The sequence below is a fragment of the Amphibalanus amphitrite genome, unplaced genomic scaffold (genome assembly GCF_019059575.1).
Source record: "Amphibalanus amphitrite isolate SeventyFive unplaced genomic scaffold, NRLGWU_Aamphi_draft 001005F_arrow, whole genome shotgun sequence".
Taxonomy (NCBI): domain Eukaryota; kingdom Metazoa; phylum Arthropoda; class Thecostraca; order Balanomorpha; family Balanidae; genus Amphibalanus; species Amphibalanus amphitrite.
This window is the reverse complement of record NW_024882499.1, coordinates 131118-149557: the sequence shown is the minus strand read 5'-3', so window position 1 is coordinate 149557 and position 18440 is coordinate 131118. Positions and strand designations below refer to the sequence as shown.

Here is an 18440-nt window from a genome sequence, read left to right as displayed (position 1 = left end):
CAGTGGCGGTCAAGCGCCCACATTGACCACTGAGAACCCACATTGACCTCTGAGGGTCCTCCACTGGCGGCATTTGAGGGCCCCTAAACCGGCCTCAAGGGCCCAGCCGGCGTCTGAGGGCCTCACATCGGCCTCTGGTGGCCTCATTTCTGTCTCTGGGGTCCCAAGACTAACCTTTAGGTGCCTCTGAGGGCCCCGCACTGAATTCTGGAGACCCGATGCCGGTCTCTAAGAGTCCGCATCGGCCTCTGAGGGTCCATCTTGGCCTTAGGGGTCCAACGCCGGCCCACGCCGGTCTGTTACGGCCCCACACTGACCTCTAAGGGCCCATGCTGGCCTGTAAGGACCCACATTAGCCTCTGAGGTCCTTGCACTGGATTCTGAAGACCGATGCTGGCCTCAGAGGCCCATCTTGGTTTTTGAGGGCCTTATGCTGGCCTCTGGGGACCAACGCCGGCCCATGTCGGCATTTTAGGGTCCCATACTGACCTCTGAGGACCCATGCTGGCCTGTAGGGACCCACATTAGCCTCTGATGGCCCAAGTCGGCATCTAAAGGTCTCAAACTGCTCTTTGCAGGCCCTGTACTGGGGTCTCTGATGGCCTTAACCCTCGCCGGCCGAGGGGGGGGGGAGGTGCCGCCCCTCCATAGTTTTTTTTTTTTGCGATAGCTCCGAACACGCCGGCGATAGAGAGCTGAAGCTTGGCATATCTGACCTTTGAATCAAGCCGGATCTTTTGACACCAACCGCATTTTCGGGTCAGATCAGGTCACTGACCTATGAGGTCATAAGTGAACCTCTGCACGGTCTTCAGATGTCGCAACTTCGCAACGCCCTTGCTGCCAGAGGAGATTTCACAGGGAAATGAACCTTGCAGGACCTAGTATCCATTAGGAGTCTCACAACTTGTACGTCTCGGATTTTCCTATAGGTCATATGAGGTCAGGTCATTTTCGTGACCTCACCATTAGGTATAAGTCAATGGGGATAAACTGAAAACTTTTTCTGGCGCCGGGAACGATCTCCAACTATCTCAAGCACACCGAATCGTGATTTCATGCACTCCTTGCAAGGTTTGATCCGTCACTTTTGCAATGTTGACCTTGCGCGACGTCATTTATGACCTTATAAGGGTCATATTAGTTTTTCGTCAATAACTACCGATCAAATTGAGCTAGCGAGTCGGAAAAGCCACCAATGGACTCAAGAAGACCTTCCGAATCGAATGCTATGAGACATGACCTCATTCGACCAATTTCGTGACCTGGGGGCGCTGACCTGACCGTGACCCGAGGTCAACACCCTAAGTTTACCTCACCCAAACAAAAAGCATATCATTCGACGAGCCTGAGAGAGGCGAACACGATGCTGGCAAAATCGCGGCTCTGCGGCCGTTTTTTGCGAAACTATTCACCAAAAAACGGAACCGTGCCTTGAGGCACTTGACTTGACCTCAGGTCACCGGTTGACCTAGGACCTTAAAATCGGGTATCGATCTCTGCGTCTCGTAACGGCGCACACGCTCGTTTTTCCGCGACGCGCTATCTCCACCTGTGGCGAAATGGCGAGAGGGGTCGTACCTGCTCCCCGCCCCCTCGGCCGGCGCGTATGTAGAAAACTTATAGGTACGGGCCGGCGAGGGTTAAACTGGCCTCTGAGGGCCCAGACCGGCCTGTAAAAGTCCCACACCGGCCTCTGACAGTCAATCAGCCCAGTTGCAGTGGTCGCTAATATAAAATCTCTTAAAAACGTTACAGGCCTGGCTGAGCTTAGCTGGGCCGTTCATGCTAATTTTTATAGGTATATTGAAAAGACTCGCTTTACACATTTCACGCTTGCTCGTAATAAAAAGTTGCTGGATGCCTATGGAATTTGCATGGGTGCCAACGGCTGCGGAGGACAGGGGAACGCGTTCATCAGTTTGAGTTTATGGACGGGAGTCTCCCTGAAATTTAACCAATTTTATTTTTGTATTTGTCTCGATTTTTTTCTTTACCTCTGAGCATGTTTGCGAAAACAAAGTGGCCGAAATCCGAGGAGAAATTGGATTTTGGGGGTAGGTTAGGTTTTAGACCTCTGGGAGCCTGGCCCCCCCACTTTCGAAAACGTTCCTACGCCTATGCAACGACCAAATGGTGAGGTAAGGCCTCTAGGGAGATACGGGGACATGCAAGGACCTACATACAAACTTGGTGGTGCAGTTGATGCACATGATCGAGGCTTTCCTTGTGGGAATATTCTCAGCAATAGCAGCCAACAAAATATCCGCTTTACCGCTGAGCTTTTGCCGAGCGTTCCGTAAAAGAAGAAAGAAAGAAAGAAAAACAGCGGAGGAGAGGAGCGGCTGACAGAACAAAGAAGCCATTAACATCTCAGAGATTATTTGGCCTTTGGCCTTTCACGTTCTTTCTTCTTAGTGTGCTGTATGGCAACGAAAAAGTGCATACAGAGAAACGCAATAATGGCCATCTAAGACAAAACACCACGGTGCGTTTTTGCAGAATCTCGTAGGTACAGATAATGGTGGGAACAGCCAACTGTCAGCGAAACCCGTCACCACACAAACGCGGTCAAACTCACTTCAGCCCTTTGTATCCTCCCCCTCCAGTCCTTTCCACCCCTACCCCTCATTCATCCACGCACCCTCTCCATCCCCTTCACACCTCCTGATAATTCCTGATCGCCCAGCCCACACGGATCTTACCTGGCGGGCTGCGAGTACGGGTCCATTTTGAGCATGTGCGACGCATCCTCGAGCTGTTTGCTGGCGTCGTCGACCCGTGTCAGCGAGGCCGGCATGTCCTGACGCAGTAGCGGGTCGTCGCTCGAGTTGATGGTCTCTCGGCCCACCTGACAAACGAGAGGGAGAGGTGTGTTACAGGGAGAGTGGAACTGGATGTAACCTTAGTACAATAAGGCGCGCAGTGTGTTGACATGAAAGGCTAACGTGGTTTACGGCGAGGAAATAGGGTCGTACGCGTAACTCACAAAGTCATTATCGTATTAGAAGGCCTCCAACAGTAAATAATTTAGGCCGCTGAATCACATGAACATTCCATTCCACAAATGACAGCCTGTTTCGATCACTCGGCATATCCCGGGGCCGATAGCGACTCATAAACAGCATTCGCCACTGAATGGGGCCTCTGTTCACTGTTTGGTCTCCCCCAGGAGGCTGGAAAAGGAAAGGCGAGGGAGAAGACAACTAAGACAAGGTAAACGGGCTTACTGGGACGGTGTCCAAGTGGTTAGTAACCGCAGGTTGTTTGATATAGCCAACGCTATTCGTTAGATACTGCTGCCAGATATTCAGGCATGCCCAGTGCCCACCTTGCCCGGCTGGTGGGAGAGCGTAGTGGGTGTCGCATTTTAGGTATACACCCCTGGGCACAAGTCATCACCAATTCGCGGTAAGCCGTGCTGTAATTGTAATATATCAGCCCCATCAGTGTAACTTTCGTCTTCGGAAACATCGAGACAATACCACAGAACATTTCCGCAGCTTGTTCGCACCTCATAAAACCTTCAGTCACTGCGCGCGGGGTGCAACTCACAGCGACGGAAGGCGATGCCCGAGGTCACGGGCAAGGTCACGAGTCCACGACCCCAGAGCACATCGGCGGCGGCGGTGGCACGCGCTGGCTGACCGCAGTCGGCGCAACGCTGCAGGTAGGTATGCATGTATCCCTCCGCGACGGAGGTCGATTAACGATGAGAAAGACAGAGAAATGTAATTTTAAAACACTTCTGAGAGAAATATGCAATGCATGAGGGAATGCAACAAATCAGCGGCATACATCAGGGAACGATGTAGCTTATTTACCTAGGTACTTTTCATTACGAATAATTGCCAGATACCTCTCTACGAGTGCACAGATACCTCTCTGAAAGGAGCACTGAATGGTATGAGCAGTGAACATGTGTTCCCAGAGTGTTGCTGGTTGTGTTCGACCCATAACCTTTGCCGTCGGTGTCAGCATTGGGAAGGGGGGGGGTCAGTGCAGACTGCGGTGAATGGCCCCTCTCTAGTCAGTGACGGGGTTTGTATGGGGAGGGGGGCAGTGCAGACCGGGGCGAATGGCCGCTGTCTGGCCCGCCCCCTGTTGGCATGCAGCGCACCGGTCGACCACTCAGCACCGTGGGCGACTGGGAGCGCCGCTAAAGCTCACACTCTACGGGAACTCGACCCGTGTCTCTCGATCGGGCAAATCAGTCTCCATGACCGCACCTGTGACCTAAACACAACCAAACCAAAATCAATGGACACCAGGACCAAGGTGCAGGGATCCGTCATCTCTCACAAGAAGTCATCACCGGCGCTATCGCCGGAAGCCACCGGCCCACTAGCGCCGCCGTGACAGGGCCATACTCCATACCGAGAACCCGCCCGAGCACCGCCGACGCTCGCCGTATCGCCTGCGTGAGTGCGTCGGGCGCCGCGCGGCCCGCCCGGTCGTGGGTGTCGGCTCGTTCAGGTGCGCCGGCGGCCGACAGTGTGACCGAGCCCGACCGACCGGGGCGGACCGGTATCGGCGGCCGAAACCCGGCTCCGATCAGGTCGTGGCCGGCTCGGCTCGGCCGGTCACAGCTGCCGCAGCCGCCGACCGGCCGGCACCGCCCGGGGCAGCCTTATATGGCGACCCCAGGCCTCCCCACTCGCAGCCGCCGCCCCGGCAGTCGCGCCGGCCGAGCACGCGTGAGCTGGGGCGCCGGGCGGGCGGGGGCGGGGGCGGCTGCACACTGCACAGTGCACACCATCTGGCTACAGCGCACGGCGATACGTCCGTTAGCGCTAGTGGACGCAGTGGAAAATGAAACCGGAGGCGAGGCAGACCGGGGCAATATGAGATGACGGCACGGACCAGGAGAGAAATGGGCAGGGTAGGGGAGGGGGAGGCCGGAGGGGCGGCGGGGCCACGGGTCAGAGGAGCGAGCCTTGATGGAAGAGAACCATGCAGTAACGGGAGAAGACGGACAAAAAAGGCATTGAACGCATGGATGACACGTGTGTGTTAGATACAATGCGACGGGACGATACCAATTCTAACGAAGACAAATGAGAGAAGGAAGAAGCAGTGTGCTTTTCAGCTGACGCTGATAATCGCTGCGAGTAACAACCCCACTATCTGAACCGATGGCGTGGCATTACGTGTCAACGACAAAGAGACTGTCCTGCTATTGATGGCACCCATGTCAAGGGATGGTGTAGTCCTGTAAAAGGGATCGTAAAAGGTAAAAAAAAGCAATAATTAATCTACATCGGAGGCCGGCAGTCTGCGGCCCACGGGTCGGATCCGGCCTGCAGCTCTCTAAGTTGTGACTGCCGGCTGTTCGTAACAAAGCCTTCTGCGCTTTTGCGAGTTGAGATTCGCATTCCCACAGGACGTCGGTTTTATAAGTCACAAGCCGACAGAACAGGCCGGATTCGGAGTCCCGTGGACGGCGAAAACTATACGCAATATACGCATCACGAAGATTCTTCGCCACCCGGGCCGAAAATGCCGTTGGATGTCACACGGACGACGAAGATTCTACTTGAAGTAGGTACTCCCACCCCACTATCCCCAGTACTGACCTTGACCAGATTATTGGTAGGCAGAGGACTGACCAATTATTGGTACTGGTAGGTAACCAGGACTCTGACCTTGCCAACTTGACCATACTACTCAGCCCAAGAAGAGACACTGACCAGCTTACAGACCCCAGGAGACTGACATTGGCCAGGCATTTGGATCCAGGAGGCTAACACTGACCAGATTATTAACCCAAGAGACCAGCATTGACCAGATCCTCAACCAGGGGCAACTGACCATGACCTGGCCACTGACCCCAATCAGACTGACCTGGATCAGGTGAATGACCTCCAGGAGCAAGGAGTTTTAGTGTGATCAGGTCATGGTCCATGGATCCCTTGGAAGAAGGACACTAACCTTGACCAGGTTGTTGACAGCACGTGAGACAGCCAGCACTGGCCGCTCCAGATCAGGCATGGCATTTCCATCTTCAGCCTCCTCATGGAGAATAACCAACCGCGAGACCTGAGGTACAAAAGGCAGGGCAGGTCAGCATCTGTCATAACCATAATGTTTACCAGTCACAAAGTCTGAAAAATGATGAGTAACAAAATAAATGATTACATGATTCAACTCATTACTGATAAAGTTACTTATCAAATACTTATAAATAACAAAAGCAAATTTACTTACTTACAAAAATTACTTATAACAAAAGCAAAGTGAAAGGCAACTTTGGGCTGGTCAAGTAAAAGTATAAAACTAGGCATTAGCTATATCTCTGTGATTATTACAACACTAGATCATATTAAAAATTTAATAATGATTTTGATTCAGTTACGCTGAAAGCTATTTCCAATTCGGTACGATAATTAATGCTGAAAATAACTAACCTGCTGCGCAACAGGCTCAAGGATGCTCTCGATCGTTTTTGTGTGGAACACAGGCATTTTGCACAAAGCCTTGCTCCCCTTGAACACACTTCACACAACCGAAGAATGACGATACCGACGATACGATATTTGCCAGTAACCCTCCGATTTCAATTTACACCGCTCAGACTGCTGGTCGGAAACACACAAAATCCGCACGCGTGGTCCCACCCCTCCTCACTCGTCCCCGGCGACACGAAAACTGTGTCTTGTTTGGCTTTTGTCCCAGCTTCAAGCTAAGGCTGGTCAATAATAGTCCAAATGTGCTGAATCAAATCCTATTACGTAATGTGTAAAGATTCTTTTTACAGCATACCTTTGAATAAAATATAGGTATAATCTTGGGTATAATCAATTATTTAAGGAGGTCGACGGTACAATTTTCAGTTTTAACACTTTTGGAATAAAAACTATTGGTTTGACAACTTTTTAAACCTTGTTTTATAAAGAACAAAATAAAAATGACAGATTCTAATGACGTCAAAAGTCTATCAAAACTTTTCGATGCATCATTGGAACAAAAATATGGTATCACAACTTTGCCACTGAAGGAATTTTCTATCAAAGTTTTTGCTGGCCATCATTCACAAAAAGGAACAGGGGTTATCTTGCTTACCATGAGAATTCAAACATTTTCTGTTAAATCTATACTAAAGATAAAAAGAATTTGAAATAAATTTCCATCGTTGAAGTTTAAATGTTCCAATTTTTGTGAAGATTTAGAGAAAAAAATCCAGCAGGTGAAGTAATTTTGATATGACCCGTGGATTGTTTATATTTTGCATATAGCCTTGGTCAGCATGACGCGCGAGAATGTTGTTGAACCCAAGGTGAACCGGTTTTTGGAATATGTCAGGTGGTTATGTCAGGAGTGGTGCAGGCAGGAGATGATTTTAAAGTATTGGTGAGGTTGAGGTAGGACGAGGTAAGATGCATTGCGGCTGGCCCTGTAGGCCTTATAGTTCTGATTTGCGGTCTCAGTCTTGGTCTCGTTGACTATTGTCAACTCAAACTGTAGCAGTTGAAAAGCTAGGCGCACTTCAGTAGATGACAATGTATAAATCGTTACACTGACTAATTGTAAGGTGGTAAATATTTACATAAGGTCCGATTGACTGTTCAAGCATAAATTTTGCATATTCTTACATTATTTGACATTCTGAATCCAGATATCATGCTTACGTGCGGCGGAAAAATCAAAAAAACAAAAAAATAACAACCTGTTACACCCCTTCATAACACGATACATACCCACGTGCACGCACCGACGACGTGAATGAATGCGACGAGGGAAAAACGCCGCCGTTTCAGCGCTGCCATATGAAGTTTTTTGCTGCCATTTTCGGGGAAATGTTGGGAACCGGGGTTTATGGGTGGGGAGGGAATCAAATACGATAATCAATGAAAGTGACGTCAAAATAACAAAAGACGAAAAAAATGATAAAAATCATAAACTAACCTAACCTAACCTAACCTAACCTAACCTAACCTAACCTACTGATTTTTGCCTACCGGGGATAGGGAAAAAGTTACTTGCAGGAATAGATTGCAGGCAAGAGTAAATCAAATATTTTTAGGTTAAGTGGTCATGCATCAGGCTTCAGGCCTTCGGCCTGAAGCCAGATACATAACCACTTAACCTAAAAATATTTGATTTACTCTTGTCTGTAATCTCTCCTAAGGCATCGCCTTCGGCACTGCACTGCTCCGCCACGAGTATTATTATGACGTCACTTTCGTAACAAAATCGAATAGCGTAATGTTTTCACTCAACCTCGGAGTTTATTCATTCGATCCTTTCCACGTGGTGCAAACGGCTGGTGGAGTGCGGTAGTGGCCGGTGGTGACGGTAAATATTTTACAGGTGCTTTAAAACTTAGTTGCGCCATGAATAACTATCAGATATGAAATCAGGAGGCCAAAATACATCGTGTGGTATGTTTGTTATAATCACTTTGGCGATCGGACCTTATGTATATAAATACCTGTAAGGTTGTACCGTAATGCCAATGTGTCAATCTGTTTTGCAGTAATTAACTTATGCATATATTACTGTCGAGTGATTTTCTGCACTCACCCGGGCCCAATCTTATCAAATTCTGTGAATGCGCATTCACAGCATTTGGTAACATTCAAAACTATTCAACATTCATTTATTCATTCGTTCGGGCAACATTCATAATCATTCACGCTATCAAAATCATTGGACAACATTAGCTGGTTGTAAATAAAAAGGATATAATTTATATCAGTGCCGTAAACTCCGGCCAGTGCTGCCAAATCACATTTACGGCATTGGTAAGATTGGGCCCTGGTCAACTCACCTGGTCAACATCCCATACCTACCAAGGAAGGGGATTCAAGCAAGGGATATAAACTATTAGCCTGTATTGCTGGACCAATGTCATCCACATCCTCTCAAATGTAAAAAGACCTAATAGAAAATGATATTTGTGCCCATCTCTGTTTCAGTAGCTGTGATGGATCTGAGTGCAGGTGATAGCCACGTCGGCTCTCGGGAGCCATCACTCAGCTTCCTCCCCAAAGAGGTGCTGGCATCGGCTCGGCCCGAGGTGCCTGGTGGACCGGGGGACGTCAGCTGTGAGGTGCTCATCATCGGCGCTGGAGTAGCCGGGCTCACTGCTGCTCATGAACTGCTCAAACGGGATCCAAACATCAATGTCTGTGTTATTGAGGCCAATGGCAAGTGCTGTGTTATGGTACTTTGTCTGCATCATAATGTTGGATTTGGTGATTCAAAGCCACTTAAACGTGGAGTCCGAGAAGGTCAGCCAAAGTTTTCTGTTTTTGAAAATATTCACCTAAAATAACATTTTTCAGAATGTTGGGTCGAAGTGAAAATTGTTTGAAATTATGTCTTACTTTCCAGATCGCGTTGGCGGTCGCACTCTGGCCACTCAGATGCGTGTCAGGGATGGTGCCACTGACACGTTTGACCTCGGTGGGCAGTGGGTGGCCCATGCCCAAAAGGAGATTATGGAAACCCTCTCTGAGCTCGGGCTGGAGGTGTACCCCGACAATATGCAGGTGGGTGACATTCACTGGCTCACGTCCATTCTGAGTGATCTTTTCTGATTACTGGGTAGATGATGATTGCAACAGATGTCACATTTTTTGTAACAGATCGCCTGGTGCAACCGGAATTAGCATGCAGCTGCTCAGCTGCTTCAAAGTGTGGCAGGGGTCGAAAAGACTTCACAGAAATGCTGGGCTGTATTAGCGTTTTCGCAGCCGCTAACGTATATACTTGTATAGAGGGAGAGTTGATCGGACCCGCCCCCAGCCGTTTGCTCTCTATTCGAGCTTAACTTTCGCAGAAAAAGCGAGTGGGTTTCCCGTGAACAGAGGAAGCCGATGATGCCAAATTTTAAAATCCTAAATTGTTTGACATTCCAGGTCATGTCAATGACTCAAACGTCGGGAAGATGGGGACTACTCGTCGTCATCCCCGGTCTTTATCGCGAGTTATTCACGAAAAGCCTAACTAGTGAACCAATATCCGACCCCACTCGCCAACCCTAAAAGTGCGAGGGTTGATTATTGTAGAGAAGGCATTTCTTCTCTCCTCGTTAGTCCATCTATCAGTGCTCCCTGTGTATGTTGTTATGTGATTTCTCTGGCAGGGCGCGGCACAGGTGCAGCTGAGTGGCCCTCGGGTGCGGCGGATCGGCTCCCTCCCAAGCATCGGCTCCTGGTGGGGCGTGGTCCAGCTGGCGCGCCTCTACAGGAAGGTCAGTCGACGCCAGGGGGATGGGCGGGCTGGACAGCCGTACCGCTGGGCGCTGGCGTGTATTTCAAAACTGACCGGTGCACCGGAACCGTCACGGCGTCAACCAACCTGTAAGATGTCTTGCGTATGAACTTGTTTTATTTTCGGAGGTGTGACTGCAGCGTCATATGCCACAAGGTGTTTTCTGCAGTGCTGATTCCATCATTTTCTAACTGTTGTGCTATTAGTATCCCTTCGTTCGGGACTATTTCCTGCACAGCTCCCACACTCCCTCGTCTGCATCCCCATGTAACGTCTTACATCCATCCCTTTCTCTCTGTCGGTCAGATCAACAGTCTGGCCGAACAGTGCGCGCCGGGCAGCTCGTCCCGGGAGCGCGTGGAGCGGGAACTGAACTCCTTCACCCTGGAGGCGTACGCTCGACAGTACCTGAGCGAGGGGCCCGTCCTGGAGCTCGTCACCACTCTGTGCAGAACCGAGTTAGGTGAGCGGGGAGGTTCCTTCTCTCTCAGCTGCCTGGCTGGTAGCAGATTTTCAGTTCATACTCACATCGCCAGTGCCCTAGCGAACTGTTCGAGGGCTACGTTCTCTCCGTATCGTCGCCCTGTGTTACAAGTACAACTGCCTGCGTTACACACACCACAGAGGTGACAACCACGGCATCTCGTTGGCAGGCTGTGAGGCCAGCCGTGTCGGTCTCGTCGAGTTTCTGTCGGAGACCCAGAGCGCCGGTGGTCTGTCAGGAACGATGGGCGCGCAGGAGCTGAAGGTCAAGGTCAGTGGGAACGGGTCACGGGCTCAGAGTCGAGATCGAGTCAGCGATAGAGTTGAGAATATGTAGCAGCGAGTCAGATAATAGGGAGTTGTTGCGAAAGTTAGGCTGGTGTGTGATGTATTTTAGACGCTGAGAAAGATACGCGCAACTTTATGCTGATTCCTATGTCAGAACTACAACTTTCGAATAATGAATCCTGAATAGTGAATACGATGCCAGCTAATAGTTAAACATACCTCAGAACGGCATTTTACGGTCACTGAATCCCGCAGGGCGGTGTTTCACCGTTACTGAATCCCACAGGGTGGTATTTTATCGTTTCTGTATTCCCCAGGGCGGCATTTTACCGTGACTGTATTCCCCAGTGCGGTGTTGGATCGGTTCTTTAACCCCCAGTGCGATGTTTTACCGTTTCTGTATCCCCCAGTGCGGTGTTTTACCGTTTCTGTACTGCGTAGGGTAGTGTTTTACTGTGACTATACCAAATCCCCCAGGGTGGTGTTTTACCGTTTCTTTAACCCCCAGTGCGGTGTTTTATCGTTTCTGTAACGCGCAGGATAGTATTTTACCGTGGCTATAGCTATCCCTTAAGACGGTGTGTTACTGTCTTGTTGTATGTACTGTACCTATCCCCAAGACGGTGTTTGTGTAACCCCGTAGGGCGGCACGCAGCAGATCAGCGAACTGCTGGCGGACCGGATTGGCCGCCACCGTCTGTACCTGCATCATCCCGTCACCGGCATCACCGAGAGGCAGGACGGCGGCATCAGCGTCACCACCGCCGCCGGCAACCTCTTCCACTGTGAGCAGATGCGCCGGAACCCTGGCCGTGGGGACTGGGGAGGGATGACGAATCCGTGCGCTCGGATGCGTGACTAGTCATGACTGTTGTTGTTTGTGCAATGTTCTACAATGTACATGTCTCGTATGCTAAATATGGCGGATTAGATCAATTCGTATTAGATCTGAGGGTGCTGTAAGTGCAGTCTTTGACAAGCACCAGATCAGACAATAGTCTTGTTAGTATCTTACCACAGTGTCTCCACATTAGCTCCCCGTGGTACAGAGTGTTGACCCCGTCTCCTTCCCATCCAGGCCAGCGTGTGATCTGTGCGATACCGGTGGTGCAGCTGCCCTGGATCCGATTCGACCCGCCTCTGAGCCCGCCCAAACGGGAGATCATCAGGAGCGCCAACACTGGACACCTCATCAAATTCATCGTCACATTCGAGCAGGTGAGAGGGGAAGGTGAATTTAGAGACGTAACTCGCACCCTTAGAAACGTAACTACGTTGGCACGGCCTAGAGAAGTAACTGTATGTGACCTTGATGGTGTGTCTTGTCGTTCTATGGTGTTATGCCGAAATATATCGTACAGTTTTTGGATGTTGAATAGCTTGAGTAGCTGAGTCGTTATCAAATCCCAAAACATCGCCACCTGCACTCCCGTCTCCCGAAGGTACTCTCCCATCCCTAACTCCCTGCGTCCCTCCTCCCGCCATCACCGCCAGGCGTTTTGGCGCGAGTCGGGCCTGTCGGGCGCCACTATCTCCAGCGGCGGCGGACAGCCGGAGGGACCCGTCTCGGCTGTCGTGGACGCCACCACCTACAAAGGCAGCCCGGCACTGGTCGGCTTCATCTCCGGACGCTTCAGCCTCCACTGGCAGTCTCGCACGGTAGGGATTGGGTGAGGGATTCGTATAGGGAAGTGGGTACGCATGGCGACGTGGATGGATTTGCGACTGTAAGTTATGGATGGGGGGGGGGGCGAGTACGAACTGTACGAACGGGATAGCGAATATGTACGAATTCTGTGTAGCTGATGTGGAGGAACTTTCTTGTGGGCCGGCATTGATTGAGACAGTCCCGATCGGCGGGGTACAATAAAGCAAGAGGATGTAATTTTAGCTTGCGACGTACCATGAGTGAGAAGGCGAGCTTTTTAGTACAAGTCCTTCTTGCTTTCCTTTTTGTGTAGAAATGTACGGAGTAGCTGAATATGTGGCGTTTTCTTATTTTTCTTGCACCGTTTGCAGAAAGAGGAGCGGGAGAACGCTGTGATTGCGCACCTGGTGGCGTTCTTTGGGCAGGACGTCAACCACTACATCGAGTACCAAGAAAAGGTAACGACGCGATGAAGTCGTGATTTTCCGGGAATAGATATTCCCGACCGGGACTGGGAAACTCATTACAATGGTCATTGTGCCTCTTTCATTCAGTTGTCTACTTCTCGGTCAGTGCACAACAGCTGTGCGATTTTTTTTGTCAACATCACTTATGGGTCTCTTCAGAACAGTCCCGTATCCTATAGACGATCACCGCTCGCAAACTAAGTCTGACCGGGCCTTTTATTATCTTCTCCCACTCACACGACCATCCCTTCACCCTCCCACTAAGCGCTCTCGCTCGTTGACCCCCTTCGTCGCCTCTCTGGCTGCTTCTCTGGTCGCCTCTCTGACCGCTATTCTCCGACCGCCGCTACTCTCTGGTTGGTCGGTCTCGTTTGACTCCCTCCATTGTCTCTCTGACCGGTCTGTTCTGTAGGTGTGGTCGGTAGAGAGACGGGGTGCCCGGCTGCTCCTTTGGAGTTTGGACCCGGTCTCTGTCTGTCTCTCTGTCTCTGATCACCTCTCAGTCTGTCTCTCTGTCTCTGATCACCTCTCTGTCTGTCTCAGTGACCGTTGGTCTGTCGCCCGGCAGGTGTGGTCGGAGGAACGGTACGGGGGCGGCGCGCCCGGCTGCTCCTACGGACTCGGTCCCTGACCACCTCTCTGTCTCCCTGTCTGTCTCTATCTGTCTCTCTGTCTGTCTGTCTGTCTCTGACCGTTGGTCTGTCGCCCGGCAGGTGTGGTCGGAGGAGCGGTACGGGGGCGGCGCGCCCGGCTGCTCCTTCGGACCCGGTCTCACCAGCCTGATGCCAGAGCTGACGAAGCCGCACGGAAGGTGAGCCAACAGTGGATGATCGGTGGTGGAAGCTGGACGGTAGACTAGACGGCTGCTGCTGGCGCTGAGATGGTGGCTAGATGGTGGTAAATCGTGTATGATAAACGGTAGACTTTGCTCTGTAGAATTCCTTGTACCTTGTACCTTGTAGAATACGAGCTGCTTGATGTGTTCACACCTGTTTTGCTCGCTCTTTGCTTGAATTTCTTAATCTTAGTTGAAGTTGAAGTTGAAGCTGTCCATGGAAAGAGGCCTCTGCAAAGGGCCTGTGACTTCCTCGCTTTCACTTTTACTTTCTCTCCACGATATTCCTTCGTTTGGTTGAATATCAACTTTGTGGCTGATTTTGACGATGCATCAGGCAAGCTAATTCATTGCTTGAACTGAGGATGCCTGTATTTTTCTCTTGCCCATAGCTTGTCTAACAATGATTTAAACTCGTTCAGTGATGGGGCCATTACAACCTCTGCAGGTAGAGAATTCCAGTCATTAATGACTCGTATGCTCCAGTGATTGCTTCTTGCCTTCGATTGGGCATGGGGCTTTGCGACCTTGAGTGGATGACCTCTTGTAATTCTACATGTGGGCTCCCGGCTCAGCAAAGAAGTTTTCCCTGGGAAGATCAAGCTTACTGTGCATTACCTGGTAGCATAATATAACATCACCTCTTCGTCGACAATGTACTGAAAACTGAACTAGTGTCACCGTTTGGTAAAACATTATTTAATTGCCGCAAACTTGAACAATGTGCTGTATCCCATTGTGTCAGTACCATCATAAAGATGCGCCAATTTCGTTTAATTTTGATCTCGGTTACTTACACTAAACGCTTATATTCTCTTCTCTTCCTCCAGCGTATCGTTCTGCGGTGCGGACATTGCCAGCAAGTGGCCCGGCTATATGTGCGGCGCTGTCATCACCGGCCGGCTGAGGGCGCTCGAGACGCTGTACGCCCTCCGCCCGGGCGCGCTCAGTCCCACTGATCTGGAGCGGATCGGAAAACGGTGAGTAGGAGGGAGTCGGAGGGGTGTATTTCTCTGTACAGACAGCTCTGCATGGCACAGCTGAGTGAGCGCGGTCAAGGTGGTGGGTTACAGTCGCGAGGGTGGTCTGTGAGAGGCAGTAATGCGGGGTTCGGCTTGTTTTCGCGCTGGCTGGGCGTTTTGATACGTTGTCGCCGTGCTAAGGAAATGACAAGGCAGCCTTTGGAAGTGACAGATATTCATTTCCACAACTCTTATCGTACACGATAATGCTAGAGGAATTCGGCGTTGTTTTTAATCAGCATTTGCTTTTGTTTTGAACCACAAAAAAACGTGTCGGTCTTTGAAAACGGTAATTCATCATTAAAAGCCTTTTGGGACAGTTTTTATGCCGATGTGATTGTCCTGGGCTTATGTGATTGTGAGTGTTGTATCTAAAAAGCCAGCTTTTGTTTTTGTTGTATGTGTTCCCTCGTGAGTTTTTCTACATTCTTAGAATGTGGCTGTAGTACAATATCGTTCTGCTACATTGACTCGCTTTATAGTTAGGTACACTTCAATCTTCGAACACGTTCCTGTAATCGTCACAAAGCATATTATTCTCATTGGACTCCCCTGCACCTACTGCTGCTTTCCTACTTCCTCACTGACACCACTCGTGATTGCACAACGTCTCGGCTATAGGGGTATTTCACATTCATAAGCATTAAGCAAGCAAGTTGGCGATCCACTCAACGTTTTGCAGCTATCTTTGTCGTCTGCTCAGGGCGTAGTGAATGTATATTGTATATCCTTCTTACACACGCCTCGCTTGTCGGTGCACCACCCCGCGCTTGGGACCCGTCCCGTCCTCACCGCTGTGCGCATGCCCCGTCGTGGAGTCTTAGTGACCTGTCGTGGCTCTCTGCCGTCCGTTCAGCGGCGGCTGACGTCTGTCGGTCACCAAACACACCCCTGGCTCGGTGGAGGCTGCCTGCTAGGGTGAGTGAACCGGCGGGGTGCCCGGGACGCACGGGGTGTGCTGCTCGCAATGGGTTGTCGCCAGGTGGGGAGTGCGCTTAACACGCGGCTACTAAATGTTGAAGACAAGTCGTGCTGTGTTTATTGGTATGGGATGGCTTTTCCTATTTGCACTTGGCTGTGTCATATACCTATTACCTATACCGATATGCCTCTACATAATTTTCAATACCGTTGACAACAAAAATGTAGGCGGCTGAATTATAAAAATGCATTATTTCGTATTATGTCTTCGTGATATCAAATAATGTCGTCAACAATCGGCTTGTGATTTTCTAGCGAATTGCCTTCAGTTCCTTAAACCGTTTACCATCTGGCTACAGCGGCTGGACTGGCCCCTCCTGTGAGGGTACCCGGTGTCGGTATAACGGTACCCGTGGCCGGTTTTCAGACGTCCGGCGAGGTGCCGGCCCGTGCCGGGCAGTACCCTGATGTGGGACAGCACCCTCGGCCTGGCTATCCGGCCGTTTGTCGTCCTCTTCCTGGTGATGCTTCAGCGGAGGTTCTTGGGAGGCGGCATCGCAGCCTTCGGCGTCGACTTCTGAGAACGGTGGTGGGTCAGCGCATCTACACACTTTGCTTCGGTCGTAGTGAGAGTGTTATAGGCGACACTAGGTAGTGATATTATGTTACGCAGAGATACTTGATCGAGCACGGGTTATCAATCGTTAGACCGTCAAACAAATTAACGGTTGTGATCGGAATATGGCATTTGGATGTTTCGCGAGAGGTGATTTTATGATTGCTTTGTAACCAGTAACTTTAACAGGCCTGTGGTTTGCCAATCACTAGATGCTGAGCTAAAAAGCTGCTCTATTTTGCCTAGACGCGATATGCAGGGTATATGCTTTAAGTCTAGTGCTACTTACAATTATTGCTTGTCAAGAGTTTTTTTTTTTGTCTAGGTCGCTCAAGATGTATAGGCTGGGGTAGGTACTGATGCTGTCACATCCCACTGAAACTATCACATTGGTGTTTCACTGGCTTTATCGCCTGAGTTGAGGTTCGATTTGATTGGCATGGCTCTTGAAAGTCATCAGTTCCTCGTCTGTATTACTTTTTATATCAGCGTAGTTTTTGTGGTTTCTAAATTTGCGCGTCCGCACTTAGTGATTGGGCTACTGATTTAGTTAATGACACGTTAGATATGAAGGAAAGCACAATGTTAATTATGCATTATTGACGGCATCCTCGTTAGTTTGAGGCATGAGGCACGTTTCGCATTTCTTGAGTGCCTTGTAATGGCTTGGCGGTAATTGAAATCGCGTTTACATCAGGATACTTCGGAATAACGCGCTCAACTTTTAGGGCCTTATTGTTTGAACAACTGTTTGATTCCTCTTTTTACGTTGTTCCTTATCATTTGCCATCGAATTATTTTAAATCAACGCAATTGACGTCATGTAACTAAGAAAGGCTGATTTCGATTATGCTCAAATAGGCCGCAGCTGAACAAAAAAAAAAAAATCATGAACATTTGCAATCGAGATGACACTATCGATATGCTCGCAAATTTGCTTAAGGTATAGTTGTATTGCAAGGAAACGTTACGCTTAGACTTTGTTCTAAATCTGTTGCTTTTATAGGATGATTAAACGTTTAAAGGTTCCGTGATTTATCCATGTCCTATTGTAAGCATAAAGTGTGAAGCCGGTATCTCAATTCTCTAGCATTTTTGCTTCAGTTCAATTCTGGAACATGCCATAATAATCGTGTCTGCTCGTCCTATCACAGTTTTGTGTGTGTGCACTGTAACTTTGTACTTTGTAATGTACTATAACCGCCTGCACTTGCGTTAGGGTGTGTGATAGCTCAGTGTACTCATTCTTTCCCAGTATTATTACATATCGTTCGCTGATTTGTTTGATTAGCTTTCCCCTGATCTTAGTCAATCGACCAAGTAGCTTGCTGCTTCTGGGAACCTGGCTGCAGTCTGACATCTGTTTTGTGCCTTGACGAGTGCCTTTTCCCAATTTTCTGTCGCTCACATTGATGGCCGCTATTTCCGAATATATCGTCTGCGCAGGCCTGTAGAGTGGCACGCCAGTAGACTAATTGATTGTGATATGAATGATTATTCTACTTGATATTGCCGTCCACTAATGTGATGATTCCGTGGTTGGAGGCTCTTGCCCGTAGTTGTCTGATCGCGATCAGAATGTATGTAGAAGTAAGGTTATTTTCTATCTTTTCAATACATGTTGCACGTCACACGGAGTTTTTCCCGGTTATCTTCGACATTCGTGGAAAAAAACTCTCACCTGTCGATCCAGCAGCAGTAAAGATTGTACAGGTTTAAGACTGTGTATATTTGAGCCGGTTTTTAGCATAATCAGTGGCCAGCAGACAGGAATATTTGCCTACGGCGCAGTCGGCGCTGTTTTACAGCCATGGCGGGCGATTGTGACAAGTACTAACCCTACGGTCCTCGGGCTGGGGATATGATGGTAGATGCAGTGGCGAAGGATGCAGTTAGGCTATGTGCTAAGCTGATTCGCTGTCTTGACCCGCTGACCCTGGGT

The 18440-nt window shown here is 49.6% G+C and overlaps 2 protein-coding genes across 11 annotated transcripts in view; one reads left to right on the top strand and one right to left on the bottom strand.

Moving 5' to 3' along the window:
* The window catches only part of LOC122369091 (vinculin-like), a 38298-nt gene extending 31640 nt beyond the window's left edge, over positions 1-6658 (bottom strand). For 5 of the 6 annotated variants that reach the window (XM_043343505.1, XM_043343506.1, XM_043343507.1 and 2 more), the window contains exons 1-3: positions 6408-6657; positions 5932-6039; positions 2706-2851 (exon numbers count right to left, since the gene is read on the bottom strand). In XM_043343505.1, the coding sequence (XP_043199440.1) occupies positions 2706-2851; positions 5932-6039; positions 6408-6464 (311 nt within the window). In that variant the 5' untranslated portion in view covers positions 6465-6657. Of the gene's footprint in view, positions 1-2705; positions 2852-5931; positions 6040-6407 lie in introns of all 6 variants that reach the window. The other variant, XM_043343504.1, reaches the window with a different exon arrangement.
* Positions 6659-7013: 355 nt separating this feature from the next.
* On the top strand, positions 7014-18129 carry LOC122369089 (probable flavin-containing monoamine oxidase A). 5 transcript variants are annotated; one of them, XR_006254351.1, is made up of 14 exons: positions 7014-7371; positions 8919-9149; positions 9337-9494; positions 10091-10198; positions 10525-10681; positions 10872-10972; positions 11633-11774; positions 12068-12207; positions 12484-12648; positions 13009-13095; positions 13818-13915; positions 14770-14919; positions 15818-15879; positions 16310-18129. XR_006254351.1 is itself a non-coding variant. In XM_043343500.1 (13 exons), exons 2-13 carry the CDS (start codon positions 8927-8929, stop codon positions 16461-16463), a joined length of 1683 nt encoding a protein of 560 aa, XP_043199435.1. In that variant the 5' UTR covers positions 7014-7371; positions 8919-8926; the 3' UTR covers positions 16464-18129. The 5 variants fall into 5 exon arrangements, 3 of the variants coding, with proteins under 3 accessions (XP_043199435.1, XP_043199436.1, XP_043199437.1); XR_006254352.1 differs by having other exon boundaries at positions 7068-7371; positions 8922-9149; XM_043343500.1 differs by lacking the exon at positions 15818-15879.
* Positions 18130-18440: the final 311 nt, after the last annotated feature.